The sequence below is a fragment of the Cucurbita maxima genome, unplaced genomic scaffold (genome assembly GCF_002738345.1).
Source record: "Cucurbita maxima cultivar Rimu unplaced genomic scaffold, Cmax_1.0 Cma_Scf00046, whole genome shotgun sequence".
NCBI lineage: Eukaryota > Viridiplantae > Streptophyta > Magnoliopsida > Cucurbitales > Cucurbitaceae > Cucurbita > Cucurbita maxima.
In genome coordinates this window covers 1,076,391-1,093,182 of record NW_019272062.1, presented here as the reverse complement: position 1 = coordinate 1,093,182, position 16,792 = coordinate 1,076,391, and the positions used below count along the sequence as shown (strand labels likewise).

At 41.1% G+C, this 16,792-nt stretch overlaps 1 protein-coding gene and 1 long non-coding RNA gene across 2 annotated transcripts; one reads left to right on the top strand and one right to left on the bottom strand.

Moving 5' to 3' along the window:
• Positions 1 to 7,979: 7,979 nt before the first annotated feature.
• Positions 7,980 to 15,881, top strand: LOC111470554. Its single transcript, XR_002715056.1, has 3 exons — positions 7,980 to 8,141; positions 13,536 to 13,544; positions 15,868 to 15,881. It is a non-coding gene; the product is annotated as an uncharacterized LOC111470554 (long non-coding RNA).
• Positions 14,166 to 15,933, bottom strand: LOC111470532 (phospholipase A1-Ibeta2, chloroplastic-like). The gene has a single exon (XM_023116070.1). It carries the CDS (start codon positions 15,856 to 15,858, stop codon positions 14,368 to 14,370), a length of 1,491 nt encoding a protein of 496 aa, XP_022971838.1. The 5' UTR covers positions 15,859 to 15,933; the 3' UTR covers positions 14,166 to 14,367.
• Positions 15,934 to 16,792: the final 859 nt, after the last annotated feature.

Below are 16,792 nucleotides of genomic sequence, written 5' to 3'. Positions count from 1 at the left end.
CATTAATCTTAAGTTGAGTCTTCATTCTCATTAATCTTTCGTTGAGTCTTTGTTTACTGTTCAATCTGGTTCCTTTGTTTACTATTCAAGAATCAATAGATGAAATCAGGGACAAGTGATTGAGTTCAGTCTCTTCCGAATTACCTCAAAAATAGCCCTTAAAATATGGGGAGGCATCCAGAAAATCATTAATGGTCCTTACAGGAGAATGAATGTTGAATTTGAGAGGGAGGATCAATCTCATTCATCTTTCTTGTTTGTCTTGCTTTCGTCTCCCTTCTTTCTTTTTTGTACTCTCCAGTAAAGGTTCTTCAATCAATTCTCTTACTGTTAATGAATAAATAGATGAAGGAGAAAGAATATATATGCTTTACCGAGTGAAAGACTGAGTGAGTGAAAGAATAAATGGGGTCTGGTGAAGAATTGAATGAATTTACGACTGTCAAGTCTAATTAATGTTGAATTTTAGAATCAATAGAAAGAAATGACCTCAAAAATAGAGAGATGAGTGAAAAAAGGTTTAGACAGGAGTTCAGTTCATAAATTAGAATTAATCTTTCTTACTGTTCAATCTGGTTTAGGGAGAGTACTAGAGTGAAATGCCCTAAGAAATAGGGAAAGAAGTTCACTCTCATTAAGAATCAAGATCAATCAGATCCAGAGCTAAGCCACTTTACAGTTCAAGAAAGAAGGAAAATGTGAATGAATGAGTTTACAGTGAATAAATAGGTGAATGAGTTTACAGTGAAAGAAGAATCGTCCTGTTTACCGAGTTCCATCTGGAAAAGGTTCAGTAGGTCAGTTCGTAAACTCTTTCTTGATTGAGTCTTTCTTTGGTTACTATTTGGGTTTGAAGGGAGAGGCAATTCAATCCTCAGCTGCTTTACTGAGTGAAAGAATAGTGAAAGAATACCAACGAACAATAACGGAACAAACAAGGAGTTAAGGAGAATGAATCGAGAGTCTTCCCTTCCGAATTACCTCTAAAATGTTAGGGTCACACAACAACGCACACGCTCGATCTAGATGAACACAAAAAACAGGATAGAGAAAAGTGCAAGGAGAACTCTGGTGAAGAAGTTGATCATCCTGCTGCTTTACCTTGTGTTTGAAGGAATTAATAGGGAGAGAAGTGAACTCGAATTCATCTTTCTTGAGTCCCCCTTCTTTCACTGTAAATTCTCATTAATCTTTCATTTTCTTCTTCAATCAATTATCTTTTCTTTGACAGTGAAGGGAGAGTCAATGAATTAATGACTTCTTTACCGAGTGAAATCAGTCGAATTAATCTTTCTTCTTCATTTATAGTTAAAAAAGGGAAAGAAAAGAGAACGATTGAATTTCATATGCTTTACCTCGTGAAAGAATAGTGAAACCCTTGTTGAAGTGGTTCAGGAGTAAGTAGCTCGACTGTCAAGCAGCTAATTCTCGGCCAGTTTACCCTGTTCAATTAGGTAATATCATATAAGGTTCCGGTGAAGTAGTTCATTCATCAGGAGTCTCCCTTCTTTCTTTGCTCCGCTTCAGATAATAGAGAGAGTATAAGGTTACGGAGTTCAATCAGTAGGATCAGTTTAATGAGTCTGACAGTTCACTCTCCCTAATAGTTGGTTTCAGCTTCAGTTCACGAGAATGAGTTCAAGAAGTAGGAGAACGAGGATTAGGGGCCTTTCTCTTTGTCTTGTCTCCCGGATTGAATGAATAAGGAGTCTTAAACTAAAGCTAAGGAGCGAAGACGAAGACAGAGTGATCGAATAGTGAAATCCTTGTTTACGTACAAGGGGCAGGAAATGAAATTGCTTTAACGAGTTGGAGAGGTAAAGGGTCAGGAGCAAAGAGATCAAACCTTGGCCAATCAGAATTAGGGAAGGCAGGGAAGGGAAGTAGTTCAGGAGCGAAGGGAAGTATTTTTCAATCAGTCAAAGGTTTCTTCTTTCGTCTTTCTCTCATTCATCTTTCGTTCAGTCTTTGTTTACAGTGAAATATAAGGAGTGGTTGAAGGCCATATCGGTTCTGGTTCAGTAGCTCTCTGTTTAGTCTCCCTTCTTGTCAAGTCTTTGTTAGGGTTGCACAACAACGCACCCGCTCGATCTAGATGAACACAAAGAACAAGATAAAAAAAAGTACAAGGAGAACTCTGGCTAAAAGAATTTTTTTTATTGATGACGTATGTACAGTAAGAGAGAATTACAGAACGTATGTACAGTAAGAGAGAATTACAAAGAATACAGAAAGTACATTTTCAAAGCTCTACCAGACGAGATATATATATGGTTCAGTTTACTATATATAGCTTTACCAGATTTAACCATCTACTACATATAGCTATTTACCATATATAGCTTTACCGGATATAGCTTTACCATATATAGCTTTACCGGATATAACCATTGATCAAGCTATAAATAAGCAGCAGGCTTCATAACTTAACAATTCTCCCACTTGGAGACTGATCTAGTCAACCAAGAATTTCATTCTCAAATGACCATGAGCATATTCATGGAACCATATCAATTGAGGCTTTGCACAACCTCAATATTCCAACATCAACACATTTTGTCAACATGTTTGCTGGATTCTTTGCACCCTCTATCTTCTCCAAACACATCACCATCTTTCACTAACCTGCAAGTGAAATGATATCGTCTTCTGTGTGTTCTCTTTAAATGATAGACCGGGTTCCTTCGCCAACTGTATGACACTCTGACTATCTTTATAAAGAATATATTCGTGCTACTTCTTGCTCATTCTTTCAGATAGTCAGTAATCCATATCGTCTTCTTTTCAACTTCAGCTATTGCCACGTACTCAGTCTCAGTACAACGCATTTTTGAAGCCTACATGTTCCATCATCCATGGCTTGCTCCCACTTGGTTGTATACTCCAAGTGTAGGGCCTTCTCAAAGGGTTGTGGTTCCCTTTCATCAACAACAGATAGTGTAATGAAGGTACATATATATCTAGTACTCTGATAGTACAGGATGATCTTCTCAACACCGGTTCAGGTGTCACTTGCTCTACTGCTGGTTCATCTGCAACAACCTTAGGAGTTTGTTGAGTATCTGCTACAAGATCACTAGGTGATTTTTTCCGCAATTCAACCTCAACTCCCACTTGCTTTTTTGTCTTGGAACCTTGCTCCACATTTGGTTCCTCAGCAGTAGTCTCAAGAGTTTCTTGAGTATTTGCTACAACATCACTAGGTGAGTTTCCCTGCAACTCAAGCTCAACTCCCACTTACTTCGTGGTCTTAGAACCTTGCTCCACATCTAGTTCCTTAGAAGTAGTCTTAGGAGTTTCATGAGTATCTGCTACAACATCACTAAGTGAGTTTTTCTGCAACTCAAACTGAACTCCCACTTGCTTCGTCAAACCTTGCTCCACATATGGTTCCATTTCCAACCGCACTTTTTTCAATTCTCTGGCGGTTCTTGTGAAGCTAACTCGTTTCTGCTTGCTCATAACATAGTTCTCACAACGACCCACATCAACAGATTTCAGACCTTCTAAAACTTCTTTCGCAATCAGCCTCTTCATTCCTTTCGCGCTCATATGTTCAAGTCTATTGTGCCTTAGACTTGAATTTGAAGCACTCTCAGCAACAGCAGCTATGTTCTTACACCCTGCAGTTGTGTATAAGGTTCTAGATTTTGAGCCACGTGCTACCACCGTAACACCCTTTGGTAGCACCCTTCATAATCTTCCACGAACTCTTCCTTAACTTTGGAGCATAGCCTGTGCTGTCCAACTGACCAATAGAGATCAGGTTTCTTTTGAGACCAGGAATATATATGAAATTCTTTAATGTCCACTTATTTCCTGCCAGAGTTTTTATGTAGACATCTCCTTTTCCTTTAATCTCTAAATCTTTGTTGTCGACAAGATACACCTTCTCGAAATTTCCAGACTTGAAATTCCGGAGCAATTCTTTATTTGGAGACGAATGATAAGATGCACCTGAATCCAAAATCCAGGATTCAATCGAATTGTCCACGCTGAGAATTAGAGCATCCCCAATGTCTTCTGCTAAATTTATAGAATCATCATCATCTCTAGATTTGTGATTCTGCTTCCTCTTTGGTCTTGTACAACCTGTCCGAAAGTGACCTTTTTCTCCACAATTCCAACACGTTACGTTTGGTCTATTTGGAGATTTTTCTCGGTTCTTTGATTTTGATCGCCATTTGTTTGGGCCCTTCAGTTTACTTCTTCCTCGTTGGTCAACACAGAGAGCACTACCAAATGAATTTCCAATTTCTCGTTTGCGAGTACTTTCGCTGAGAACTACATCTCGAATTTCATCAAATTTCAGTTTATCAGATCTTCGAGAACTGCTGATTGCGGCAACAACAGTATCCCATGACTCGGGTAAGAATGACATCAAAATCAACGTTTTAATTTCATCTTCGAAATTAATTTCCACCGAACTTAGTTGACTTATGATCATATTGAATTCATTTATATGATCAGCAATAGATCCACCTTCAGACATCTGTAGATTGAACAATCTCCACATCAAATACACCTTGTTCATAGCCGACGGTTTTTCATACATATTTGACAGCGCCTTCAATAGATCTGATGTTGTCTTCTCCTTGATAATGTTAAACGCCACGTTTTTGGATAGCGTCAACCGAATCAGCCCCAAGGTTTGTCGATCCTTTAGCTTCCACTGCTCCGTAGTCATGGTATCCGGCTTCACCGCTAACAGAGGTTCGTGAAGATCTTTCTGGTACAGTAGCTAATTCATTTCCTCTTTCATTCTCTTCTTCATTCATTTATTCAAACACAGTAAAGGATCTCTCATTAATCTTTCTTCTTCTTTTCTTACTGTTCAATCTAATCTGTCTCATTCATCTTTCGGTTCGGCTTTACAGTGAAAGAAAGAAATTTGGGAGACTCAAGCAAGATGAAACTAAACTCCTTTACCTGAAAATCAGACTCTCTACCTCAACCCTATCCCTGACGAGAATACAAGAAGAAGAAGAAGAAGATATTCCTTGAAATGCAAGGAGAGTAAATTCATGAAATCAGGTCAGGGGGATGAATTAAACTGATTTCACTCTTGAACAAGCAAGGTAAGTCAAGCGGCTGGATGAGAATCAGGGAAAGCTCATTCACCTGATGGAACCCTAGGGATTCTTTCCTCCTTCACTCTCAGAAACAAGGTAAAGTAAAGCAGCTAATGAATTGACTCTCTCTCACTGATTTCACTCTTGAACAAGACTAGGATTACCTCATTCACTTTAGTTCTGGTTCTTTATTCTTTCACGAACTGTAAACCCTCAAGATTCATTTGACTCAACTTTCACCTTAAACCTTTTCTTTCCTAAACCTCTTCTTCTTTCTTCTACTTTCAAGACTCAACCGAAACAAACCTTTTTCCTTCTTTTACTCGGTAAGTAAACAGGACGGTCGATTCTTCCTTCTTTCACTATCTCTTTAACTGTAAGTGTTGAAAGGAAAAACTCAACTCAACAAGATCAATACTCCTTATGAATGAGTGAACCTCCTAAACTATGAGCTTCTATAAGGAACCGGAACCTTATACTTTATTACCTTCTCAGAACCTTTGAGTAATTGAACTAGGTAAACTCCTTCACTTTCAGAACCTTTACAAGAAAGAAAAGAAAAGGCTATAAAATCAAGTAGATCGATCCTAACTCACAATTGAACTAGCACAGGAATGTCACTGGCTAACAAAAAGGGATGCCTAATAGTCAGCCTTCATCCTGGGAAGCCAAGGTGTTTAGCGAGAAATACGCAGAAGCCGGTAATGGATCGTCTGCTATCGGGGCAGCCAGCCCAATCGGCATTGGAGAATGCAAAGAATGTGGTTCACAGTTTAGGACTGAAAGTTAGACCAAGAGAACCACTCAGATGCAGTCCAATGCGCTTGGTCTCTAGTCTGATCTTTCTTCACTTGACAGGATGGTGGTAAGCTGAGATTCAAGTAGCCACTCAAGAAAGTGATTAGTCGTTACGGGAGATAGGGATATTGAATTTTAGATAGTGAACTCTAAACTCAGACTCCAAAGAGCCATCTCCATGCCTATTAGTGCTCTTTTTGCCCAAGGGGCTGATCATTGCTTGTTAGCTCGACAAGGTCAACGCTAGTAACCCGCTCTGGTTTCTTAGATTGATGTGTGGCTTACAGATACTGAAATTCATGCAGGTGTGGACGAAGTTGACGGAAATCGGACCACCTACAACTTGTTAGGCTTTCCTTGTTATGTTCATAAATAGAGTGAGTTGGCTGGCACTCGTAGTCTGACGTCTTTGGAGTAATCTCTCGGTTTTGAGGCTCCATGGGTGCCGTGCAATAATAAGAATCAAAAAGTCTTTCCAAGTAGAGTAGGCTGATGCATTAGGTTTTGAGAATAGGTCCTAACTAATGAAATGGAAGCCCTTTTCACTATGTCAAACTTTCCACATGGCTGTTGACCTTCACAGATTGTCATGGTTCGCTAACACCCACCCGATTTTTTCCACCCTTCACAGATGCCTTATGTTGAATGCGCCTAAAAGCCCCAGCGGGGGTGTAAGACCAATCATCCTTATCCTATAGTTCCAACATCAACGCTAGAAGCATGCTTTCTCTTTCTGATATTGACGTGACTGCTTACAAAGACTGGGAAAGGACTCGTGGGAACTGCTTATTAAGTCTTGCTATAATCCCCTACCTTATTCCTGACGTTACACACTTCTCGATAAGTCTAGACACAGATGTAAAGGTATCTACAACTATCTTTATAATATCTTTGGCTCGATAAAGGGGTTCCCCTTCTTCTATGTGAGGTGGGGCGTACGTCAGAGCGTCATTCAGCGGTTAAAGCAGATCACTGTACTTCGATTTTGATAAGTCTAATGGATACGATCCTCATTCATTGTGCATCTTGATCAATTGGATGGATATCGTATCCGTGGCTACTGCAGTTTTACCGGTCTGCCTGTCCCCAATAATTAATTCTCGCTGACCACGTCCGATAGGAATCATCGCATCAATAGCAATAAGTCCTGTTTGAAGAGGCTCATATACGGAACGTCTCGAAATAATACCAGGAGCGGGGGATGAAATTAACCGAGAGTCAGAAGCTGAAATTTCACCTCGGCCATCAATAGGGCCGATTCAAGCTTTCAAAGATGGAAGACAGGCAAAAAAAGTCACCTACAGACATAAACCCCTATTTAAAGACCAACAAAACCTATGCTCAAAAAACCACACCCAACTATCCCATAAAACTGAACACTACTCACACATCTATCCCATAAAACTGAACACTACTCACACATCTATCCCATAAAACTGAAGACTACTTCCACTAAGCATATCAACTCTCTATTACTACTTTTTAAAAGATACTCCACTCATCTCATACTACAATTAATTCGCAGGAACGGATCTTAGCCAATTACCGGCTTAGGCTTTCGCGAGAGCACCAGTAGGCGCGCGTAGGTGGGAGCATCCAAACGAACCAGCAGAGGCAGCTGTGGAAAAAGTCACCTACAGACATAAACCCCTATTTAAAGACCAACAAAACCTATGCTCAAAAAACCACACCCAACTATCCCATAAAACTGAACACTACTCACACATCTATCCCATAAAACTGAACACTACTCACACATCTATCCCATAAAACTGAAGACTACTTCCACTAAGCATATCAACTCTCTATTACTACTTTTTAAAAGATACTCCACTCATCTCATACTACAATTAATTCTAACTAAAACCCATGTTTCACATACCCTAGCTGCATCCCTCATCGACTCGACTTAAAGAAATGAAATCCTGAGACGAAGGGAACTCCCTTACTTCATTCTATAGGCTTTTCCTCATAAGGATATGATTCAATAGTGAGTTCACGGGGATCAGGGATTTTGGCATCTAGCGGCCGTTAGATGTCCTTTATAGCCACCGTTACAGAATTGGAAAGATTGGAAAAGAAAGAGATGTGAACACAAGCCCGTTCGAAGCACCTCTTTTTACACTATTTCGGAAACCCAAGGACTCAATCGTATGGATATGTAAAATACAGGATTTCCAATCCTAGCAGGAAAGGGAGGGAAACGGATACTCAATTTAAAGTGAGTAAACAGAATTCCATACTCGATCTCATAGATACATATAGAATTCTGTGAACAAGGGAAAGCTCCGGAAGTCAAGACGAAAGAGAAAACAAGGGAAATAGGTTCATTCTGTAGCTAATTCCCATTGTTGCCATATCCCATTTTTCGCCAATAGAGACCATTACCCAACACACCCTCTGAGGTAGGAAAGGCTAAGGAAATACCTTATCTTACCTTATCATGAGGTTGTCATATCCTGTTTTTGCCATTTCTGTATAATACTGCAGTGCTTTTAAAAAGTAGTAATAGAGAGTTGATATGCTTTTTTTATATGTCTGTTGGCTTTACCTTTTTTTAAAAGTATGTATGTGCGTAGTTCAAGTTTTCGCCCTATTCACCAAGGACTATTTTGGTTGCTCAACAAGATATGCCTTGCCTGCATTAAGATTTCAAACTTGTCGTCTACTTTTAGGAAATGTTCGGAACAGAGAACTTACAATAATATAGCGCTACTTTCAATCAACCTCAAAGCCCTGCAAGGGATGTGAAGATGGAAAGCCCATTCAGTAGCTTTGTTAGGGGAGGATCGACCCGTTCAGTAGAATTCCGAAGAAAGACTGTTGGCAGCTAGTGGAGACATTTCTTTGGCCCCCTTCAAAAAAAGGAAATGCGGGCTGGGTGAAGCTCGGCAGAGAGTTCGAGAATAGGGTAGGGCCCTGCCCTTAAGATGAAGATCAGATTCGAGTTCCAAACCTTTATGCAGTACGAGCTGAAAGGCTCCCATACTGTTTGGAGGGCAGGGGGCATAGATGCCAAACAAACCTGACCCCTATCTATCGTCGTAGAAGCAGTTCCTAGGAAAGATTATGGTTCTCGGGTATCCAATCAAACCAGAAGATAACTCAACCACGAGTAATGGGTCGTGCTCCACTAGTTATCGAAGTTCTCTTACAAGCCTTATTCGCAGTACAGCTAATTAATTAATTATTTCTTTCAAAATCCAATTTGTTCAATTCCCAGAATTCCTCACATGTTGCATGAACCCTCATTCCTGGAGTATAACAAACGACTTGAATTTCATTATCGATTACCAGATCAAGCCTCACAACAGTTGCTGGGGAACAGGGAGGATGAGAACATAGAAGACTGATATCAATAGACTGGGAAAGGACTCGTGGGAATAGACCCATTTATTAGGGCTTTCCTTTTTCTGTGGTCAGCACCAATCGTGTTTGGGTCACGAAGCTTACCCAAAGATGATTGATGTTTTCATTCGAGAAAGACACTCCTGGCTGAAGTAGCTCAGGGAATAGAGGTTCCGGTTCAGGAGAATTAATCTTTCATCTCCCCTCTTTCTTTCTTGAACTGTAAAGGAGATAGGTTCCTCTGACCAAATCGTCATCTGACCCTATCGACTTTTTGCCATATCCCATTGTTGCCATATCCCATTTTTCGCCAATAGAGACCATTACGAGCAAATCTTTCTTTCATTTTCAGAGTCTTGAAAAGAGACCGAGTGAAAAAGGGAGCAAGAAAGAAGCCGGCCGAGGTGATTGAGTTCAGGGTTGTTCCGTACGGGGCAGGTTCAGAAGACCACTACTTCGCTTCTTTGTTGGACCGCCGGTATGGGGTACGAACAAGATAGCTTACTTGAAGTTGAGCCCTTATCACGATCTAGCCCTGACCCATTTATTAGGGCTTTCCTTTTTTTATGAAACCATAGCTCCAAGTGAGCTTTAAAAGCTGACCTAACCTTACCGGTAAAGGAGAGGAAAGGCAGGCAGGCGAGATGGACTGAAAGAAAAGCGTTTTAGATAAGTTTACACGGAGGGACAAGGGGACCAAGGAAGAGAGCATTCCATACTTGATACTTCTCTTTATCTTTATCAAGTATACAACGAACGTAGGAGTTAAGAGCTGAAGTTAGAGTTAGGCAAAGGATTACCATACTCTCGAACAATGGTAGAACGATAGCTAGTTTAATAAGATAGAGGTGGGAAAGCCTACGGTACTACCGTAAAGGAGGATGGATTCATCACTTCGGGCCAAATCGAAGACTTAGAACGAATCGACCACTAGACGTTATGCTTACGTAATGAACTCTTTTGTTTGCAGATGTAGGACTGGCTTGACAGACTAAGGGAAATGACCACTGCTACGACTTCCCCCACTACCACTAACTGATAGACCGACTAGCTGGAAAGAATCGTAAGCTTCCAAGGCGGGTAGGTCGGCTAAACAAAAAGAAAATGGCCCCATTTTCCTCAGAGGAATAGGGTTACAAACCTGTTGACACAATCAAATTTTTCCTATCAATTCACTTCCAATCGTATCTTTGATATATTTGATCATATAGAATATATAAATAGTTGAAGCTTTCGTAGAGAAACTGTAGGTTCTGCTAGGGTAGCTGTTCCTCGGTATTGGTAATCAGTCTCGTTATTCACGTTCGAGCTCGCTGGGGAGTGCCTTGTAGGGAAAAAGAGGTTATCTAGGCAGATAGAGAAGAAAGAATATTAAATGAGAGTTGCGTGACAGCGCCTCATCCAAATGAGACTTGGAAAGCGAAAGCAAGATAGGTCCTTAACTGGGAGGTAGGAAGAAGACTACACGAGTGGTTCAGGAAGGAAGATTTTGAACTTTCTGGTGCCATAGGTTCGACTCCACCCCACTAATAGTAGTGAGCCGTACCGACTAGCTCCTAGCAAGTGATTCAAGATCACAGTAATGCCTGCCAACTTTGTTGCCTTGGGTACGAATGTGATAGCTTTCTCTAGACACCATGGAAAAGATCACTGACGAGCTCAATCTATAAGTGTGAAATTGTCAGTTTCCTCCCCTCTTTTTGAAGCTAAGAGATCATATGGGTCAAAAATTCTCATTTCTTAGTTACAATAAAGAATCCCTTCTCAAGGAAGTGATCCTTGAGCCACTCATTTGAGCCAGCGGATTCCTATTCTGCTGTGCTGGTGCGCAAAGCAAGCACGCTTAGACTGCGATGAGCAATCTTTGGTCTGCCTATGCTAGATAGTATGACCTATTGTATTATTGTATTGGTATGGGTATGGATGAAGAAGGATTCATTCTTAGTATTAGTAGTAGACCCAAGGCACGGTAACTATTCGAAATTCTCTATAAATCTCTTAGGAATGCTTCTCCTTCCCATAGTCACTCAAAGACAGATTCTTAATTTTGAATTAAGGTAGCTTATCAGAGTTAGCTCTTGAGCGGCCTCTGTCGAGCTGGGGCCTAAGCAACCTCTATTGTGTTCTGCATTTCGTTATATTCCTTATCTTCAGCCGCTTTGCGCCTTTCATACTATTTAGAATTCTCGATCGGGTTCTTTCACTCTTATTATACGAGAGGTTGCAATTCCTCTTTCAATTTAAGGGAGTGAATGTAGTAAATGCATAATCTACAGTGGATATGGTTTTAATATTCAAACAAGGGCGTCTTAGGAATCGACCTTTTTCTTTCTAAGCATTGTGGCCATCACATTCAAGGTATGGCTGGCGTACAACCTAAAGGCTTCTTAGCTGGAAAAGAAAGTGTGGTTCTTTAGGCCAATCTTAGAAAAAGAACAAGGAGGATATGTAGCACTGCTGGATAGACCATGGCTCCAACCAAGGTGGTACATGACTGGGCTAAAAAGAAAGTCTCAAGCGGGGAAAGGCGGATAAAAAATTGGATTTCGCTCTACTGTGGGTGGCAGAGTAACAAGATGTATGAGGGGCATTTTCCTGGGATTACCTAGATAAGAAGTCTACTCATTGCATTGTCGTCGGCCGCTGGAAAGAAAGACCAAGGGAGGCTGTGGACGGCAACAGACGAGGTGGTTCTTAAAAGCGCAGTCGCTCGCGCATGGATGATAACAAACGTGGTCGTTCTCGTGATAAGCCGTGAAAAGGAGACTTCCAAAGGCAAAGTGAAGGTGGCTGATTCATCACCTGTCTCTACATCCAATTCCTTTTCCGCTTTGGAGATGGATTCAAGTCAGTGGTCGATCGACTTTGATTCTTCTGCTCGTTCCCTTCCCTTAGGGAAGCTAGTTTCTTGTCATCCCATCCGAAAACACCTCCTTCTCCCATAAGAGTGTCAGCCCTCCTGACTTAGCCCTAACTTCCCCCGCAATGCAATTAAAAACAACCTGAGTGATTCTTTTCACTTTTAGATATTCCCAGTTTACATTTAGTTCCACTAGGGAGGAATCTTCTTTACAAATGAGCTCACGGAGAGCTCGGACTTTGGTTCCCAAGCCCTCGATAGTTCCAAACGAGGCAATTAATGAAGACCTAGGGACTAGCCGGACCCAATCTCCACCGATAAGGAAGGTTTGGTAACACATTTATTGGAATCCTTGAATGTTAGGCAGACCATCATCGTCATCTGGCTTGTTTGGACCTCCGTGACAAAGAACAATGGAATCGATGGTAAGAGTCTTCCTTTCCTCTCGTACCTCTGCTCTCTTCCAATGACCTGTCTTCCTCTTTTTCACACCGTGATCCTTGGCTTTTGAAATAAGAGGTCGGATAGATAGGGGTCATGCGTTTTGGATACAAAAAATGGGTTTTTCCCTTATTAGTCAAGTTGCTTGAGGCTAGAAAATTGGAATACAATCTAGAGGATTTGGTAGAAGAATCTATGGGTTCGTTAGGAATAGATAGTTGTTGTCTGGACATACGAGTCACAGCCGGCTGGGAACTTGGTAAAGGAGAGACCAACGACGAAGCTACTAGCTACTAGTTGGAAAGAAAAGGACAAGACCACCTTTCGTACATTTCTACTGGTCCAGAATTCGAATAGCGAACGAAAGACCAGGCAATCTTCGAGGTACTTCCAGCAGGGTTGACGTAAAAAAGCCTCATTCAACTGGAAGTAGGAAATCAATCCCGGCACGACCGATGACTTAGTCTCCTTCTACGCTTCGACTCAAACACCTACCTAGCTCATTAGAAAAGATCTGATAGATAGCAGCTACCTAAGGCGCTTAGGCCCCCCTCACCAATCATGTTCATCTAGTAAGCCCTAGTACTATGTTCTCCAAGCTTGACTATAATAAAAATAGAATAGGCAGGCCTTTTAGAGAACATTGGGTTAGCTCTGCCTTGTTGTGATAGGAGGCTGAGGGGTGACTGATCTAGCCAGTTCAAAAATAGGTTAACAAAAAATGGTGTGTACGGTCTAATGTAGCTAATGTGACTTTCTCGATCTATAGTTCCACTTTCTTTCTCTTTCCTATTGAGATAGGAAAGTAGGGACGTTCTAAGCACATAAGCGTGAGATTTCATTTTCTTAGACATCTTATAAAAGAAGGCACTGTCAACTTAGTGTTATGTGGTACTCAAGATCAACTTGTTGATTTGTTGACAAAGCCTCTCAAGTTGGAAGCATTTCAGAAAGTGCGCAAATCGCTTGGTGTATATGATATTTCAAACTTAAACTTATTCGAGAGAGAATGTTAGGAGTGAGTGGTCTAGTAAACTTCTGTTTCAAAAGATAGTTCTAGTGTTTAGGTGGGAAGGTTGAGATTTTTGTGTTTATTATGTGTGGTTTCTATCTTTTTATAAAGATTATATAATGCTATGCTTAGAATTAATAAAACTGTACTTGAAATCTAAGTGTTTATGTTCTCTGTTCTAACAATCCGCTATTGAACTTACTAAAAACTCCGGAAGTCCAACGGCGACGAGGAAATGCGAAAGGATTCTATGGATGGAAATGCTTAAGGATTAATAGCAATGAACAAAAAACATAATCTCAAACTTAAAAGATTAAAATGTCAAATAAAAGAATACGATAACCTAAATACAACCGCATATATATTTTTCATTATTTTGGTATCAATGTATAAAACAATCCAGGTTGCTTATGATGCACTTGTTATCTTGTCTCGTATGATGCATTTACAGTGGGTGTTCGTGCATACTTAATGTGTATCCAATCATACAAGGACTAAAATCTTTTTTTCTAAAAAATAATAATAATGTACTAAAACTTTACCTTATAGTCCTTCAGATTCCATATCTACATAAACATACGTATACATGATCTAATGTTTGTTTAGTATAAAGTTTTATAATTTGTTACCACTTGAATAAGAATAGGACATCCACAATGCACATTTAATTCAAAACAACCATGATATTGACACCACATTGCCAGCCTCTTGAAAGTTACACAAAGCATAGACAATTCATTTAATATCATGTACATAAGATTGTAATGAGGCAAAAGATTTTATATCTCCACCTTCACAAAAATAAATAAATAAATAAAAAGTATAATCCGATCCAATCACGAGGGACTCGGTAAACACCCGAGCATCTGCAACTCTGGATTGAGGCTCAAATCCTTCACCTTCCTCATATACAATTTCTTCATGTTTCCCCTTTGATCATGCACCAATCGAACCAAGCTTCGTTTCGCGTTCGCTCGAAATGGACATTTTGACGACAAGAACCCGTCCACTAGATGTAAATACGCTTCCAAATCATGGCAGCACGCTACGTCGGCGTTTGGCTTCAAGTACGGTGACATCTTCGTCTCCACTCGAAGCTCTGTTCCGACGTGGGAGTATGTTACCGGCGGGACTTGCGTTATTAGATCTTGAGAGTTCACAATTCTCAATACCTTCACGTTTCGTGATGTTATTCGATTTGCAAATGCTGTGTTCCCAACTCGTGGTCCGCCGAATGAGAACACCGCCACCGGTGGAACCGTTGGTGAACAAACGCTGATCTCGTCTGCCACCAGGAGCGCCAATGCTGCGCCTAGGCTGTGTCCGGTAACAGAGATGCTTAGCGTTTCTCCTTTGTAAATTTCCATCAGTCGTCGGATCTCCTCCACCACCGACTCAGATAAGCTCTTCACATGTGCTCCCGCGGTTTTATACAGGCTGAGAAACCCACACTCGACTTTCGGGTCACTGGAATCGGTGTCGGTTGGGATGTTGGTGAGTTGAGCTCTAACATTTTCGGCCCATTCGAGACACGTGGCGGTGCCACGGAGGGCGATGACGATATCCCGCCGCCCCATACGAGAAATTTCACGGCGGTCATCGCAAACTGCCACGTATCCCATCCAGCTTGACCGTTGAGTCATCCAGCCAAGATCAGGAGCGACCTCATCGACCCAGCCAGGTAAGCCGACGGATGATGTGGCGTAGAGACTCTTAGTGACTTTGTAGGATTTATCTGGAAGCGCCACGTGTCGAGGGAGTGGGGCCTCATTGAGTGACATGGCAGGGTTTGAGTGGAATGAATGGTATGCTGATTGTACAAACTCGCCGTACCGGACGACTTCACGGCGGAGATTTTCGTCGAGCGGGTCGAGTAAACCGGACCAGTCGTTGCAACCGTGGTACTCGCGCCATCGCCGGCCGAGGGAGTTTCTTGGTGAATACTCAACCGTTTTCGAGAGCAGCCGCTGCAGCCGGTTCAGGTTTCTCGGCGACATGTCCTCTGCGGCCCTCATCTCCGGCCAGATTCTTGCCAGATTCAGCCCTTCGAAAAGCCCCTTTCCTTTGATGGGCATCTCCGATCCCTTGTTCGGGTCTTTGAAAACCGGTTCCGGTTCGACCTTGGCAGGCGTATCGGTTTTCTTCAGCAACTTGTCCAGGTTCGCTAGGTGTCGGCGAGTCCCATCAACCGCCGCCGTCGCCGGTCTGAAATAAGAAACCTTCGCCGCTGACGGGTTCAACGGCGACATTTGGTACTTGAAACTCGACCGGCGGACCTGAAACCGGGAGAGATTTTGGGCCGGAATTGTAGAATTTATTATTTGCATGGTTTTTAGAGAGAGAGAGAGAGCGGCGGCGTTGTGAAGTAGAGACACCGCGTTGGACGACGGAAATGAAGCTGAAGGAAAACGGAGGAGGTTTTATAGCAGAAGGTTTGGGAAATAGCCTTGATTTATGAAGAAATTACGAAGTGTGCCATTGAAAACAATAATAATAATAATAATATTATATTATATAAAATAAAATAAAAAGCTGACTGTTTCATTCAGATTACGAAGAAAATCGAAGAGGATTCCTCAAAGGCAACTGTTAAACCGTGTCTGAGGGCAAAACCGTCTTTTCCTCTTTTTATTATTTCTTTTTTGTTTTTGAAACTTATATTCCTTCACATATTGGTGGGATCAATACAAATCCAACAACCTCTACTATGTCCTTTGAAATTATTTTAACTATTAATTTTCTTTCCTAAAAAATAATAATAAAAAGGAGAGAGAAAAAATAAAATAAAATGATTACGATGTTAAAGATATGATGACTAAAAAGACTTAAGAATTGAAAATCATTGCTTATAAGGTGCACTCCCTTTTTCGGTGGCTCAATTGTAGTGTTTTGTTTGGAGTAATTCTATGTTGGGTGACATATTCATAATTTTTCTAAGATGCATGCGAGTGAGAACAAAATGATGCTAGAAAAAAATCATGTTCGTTCGTGGTGATAGTTATCACTCTTGAAGAAAAAATCGTGTTCGTCTGGGGCACACAATTGAGGCAGATGAAATCCGAATTTTGGGCATCTTTTCATTTGGATTTGGTTGCACCCTTTTAGACCTTCTTTTTTCTTCACCATGTCGCTCCTTCTCTTTTCTTCACGACTCAAATGAAAACGACTCATTTGCTCCTCTTTTCTTTTCTTTTACTTTTTATTTTCACTGTTTGAAAGAAACTGACTCGCTGTTCCTTTCCCATTATGTTCTTAGCTACG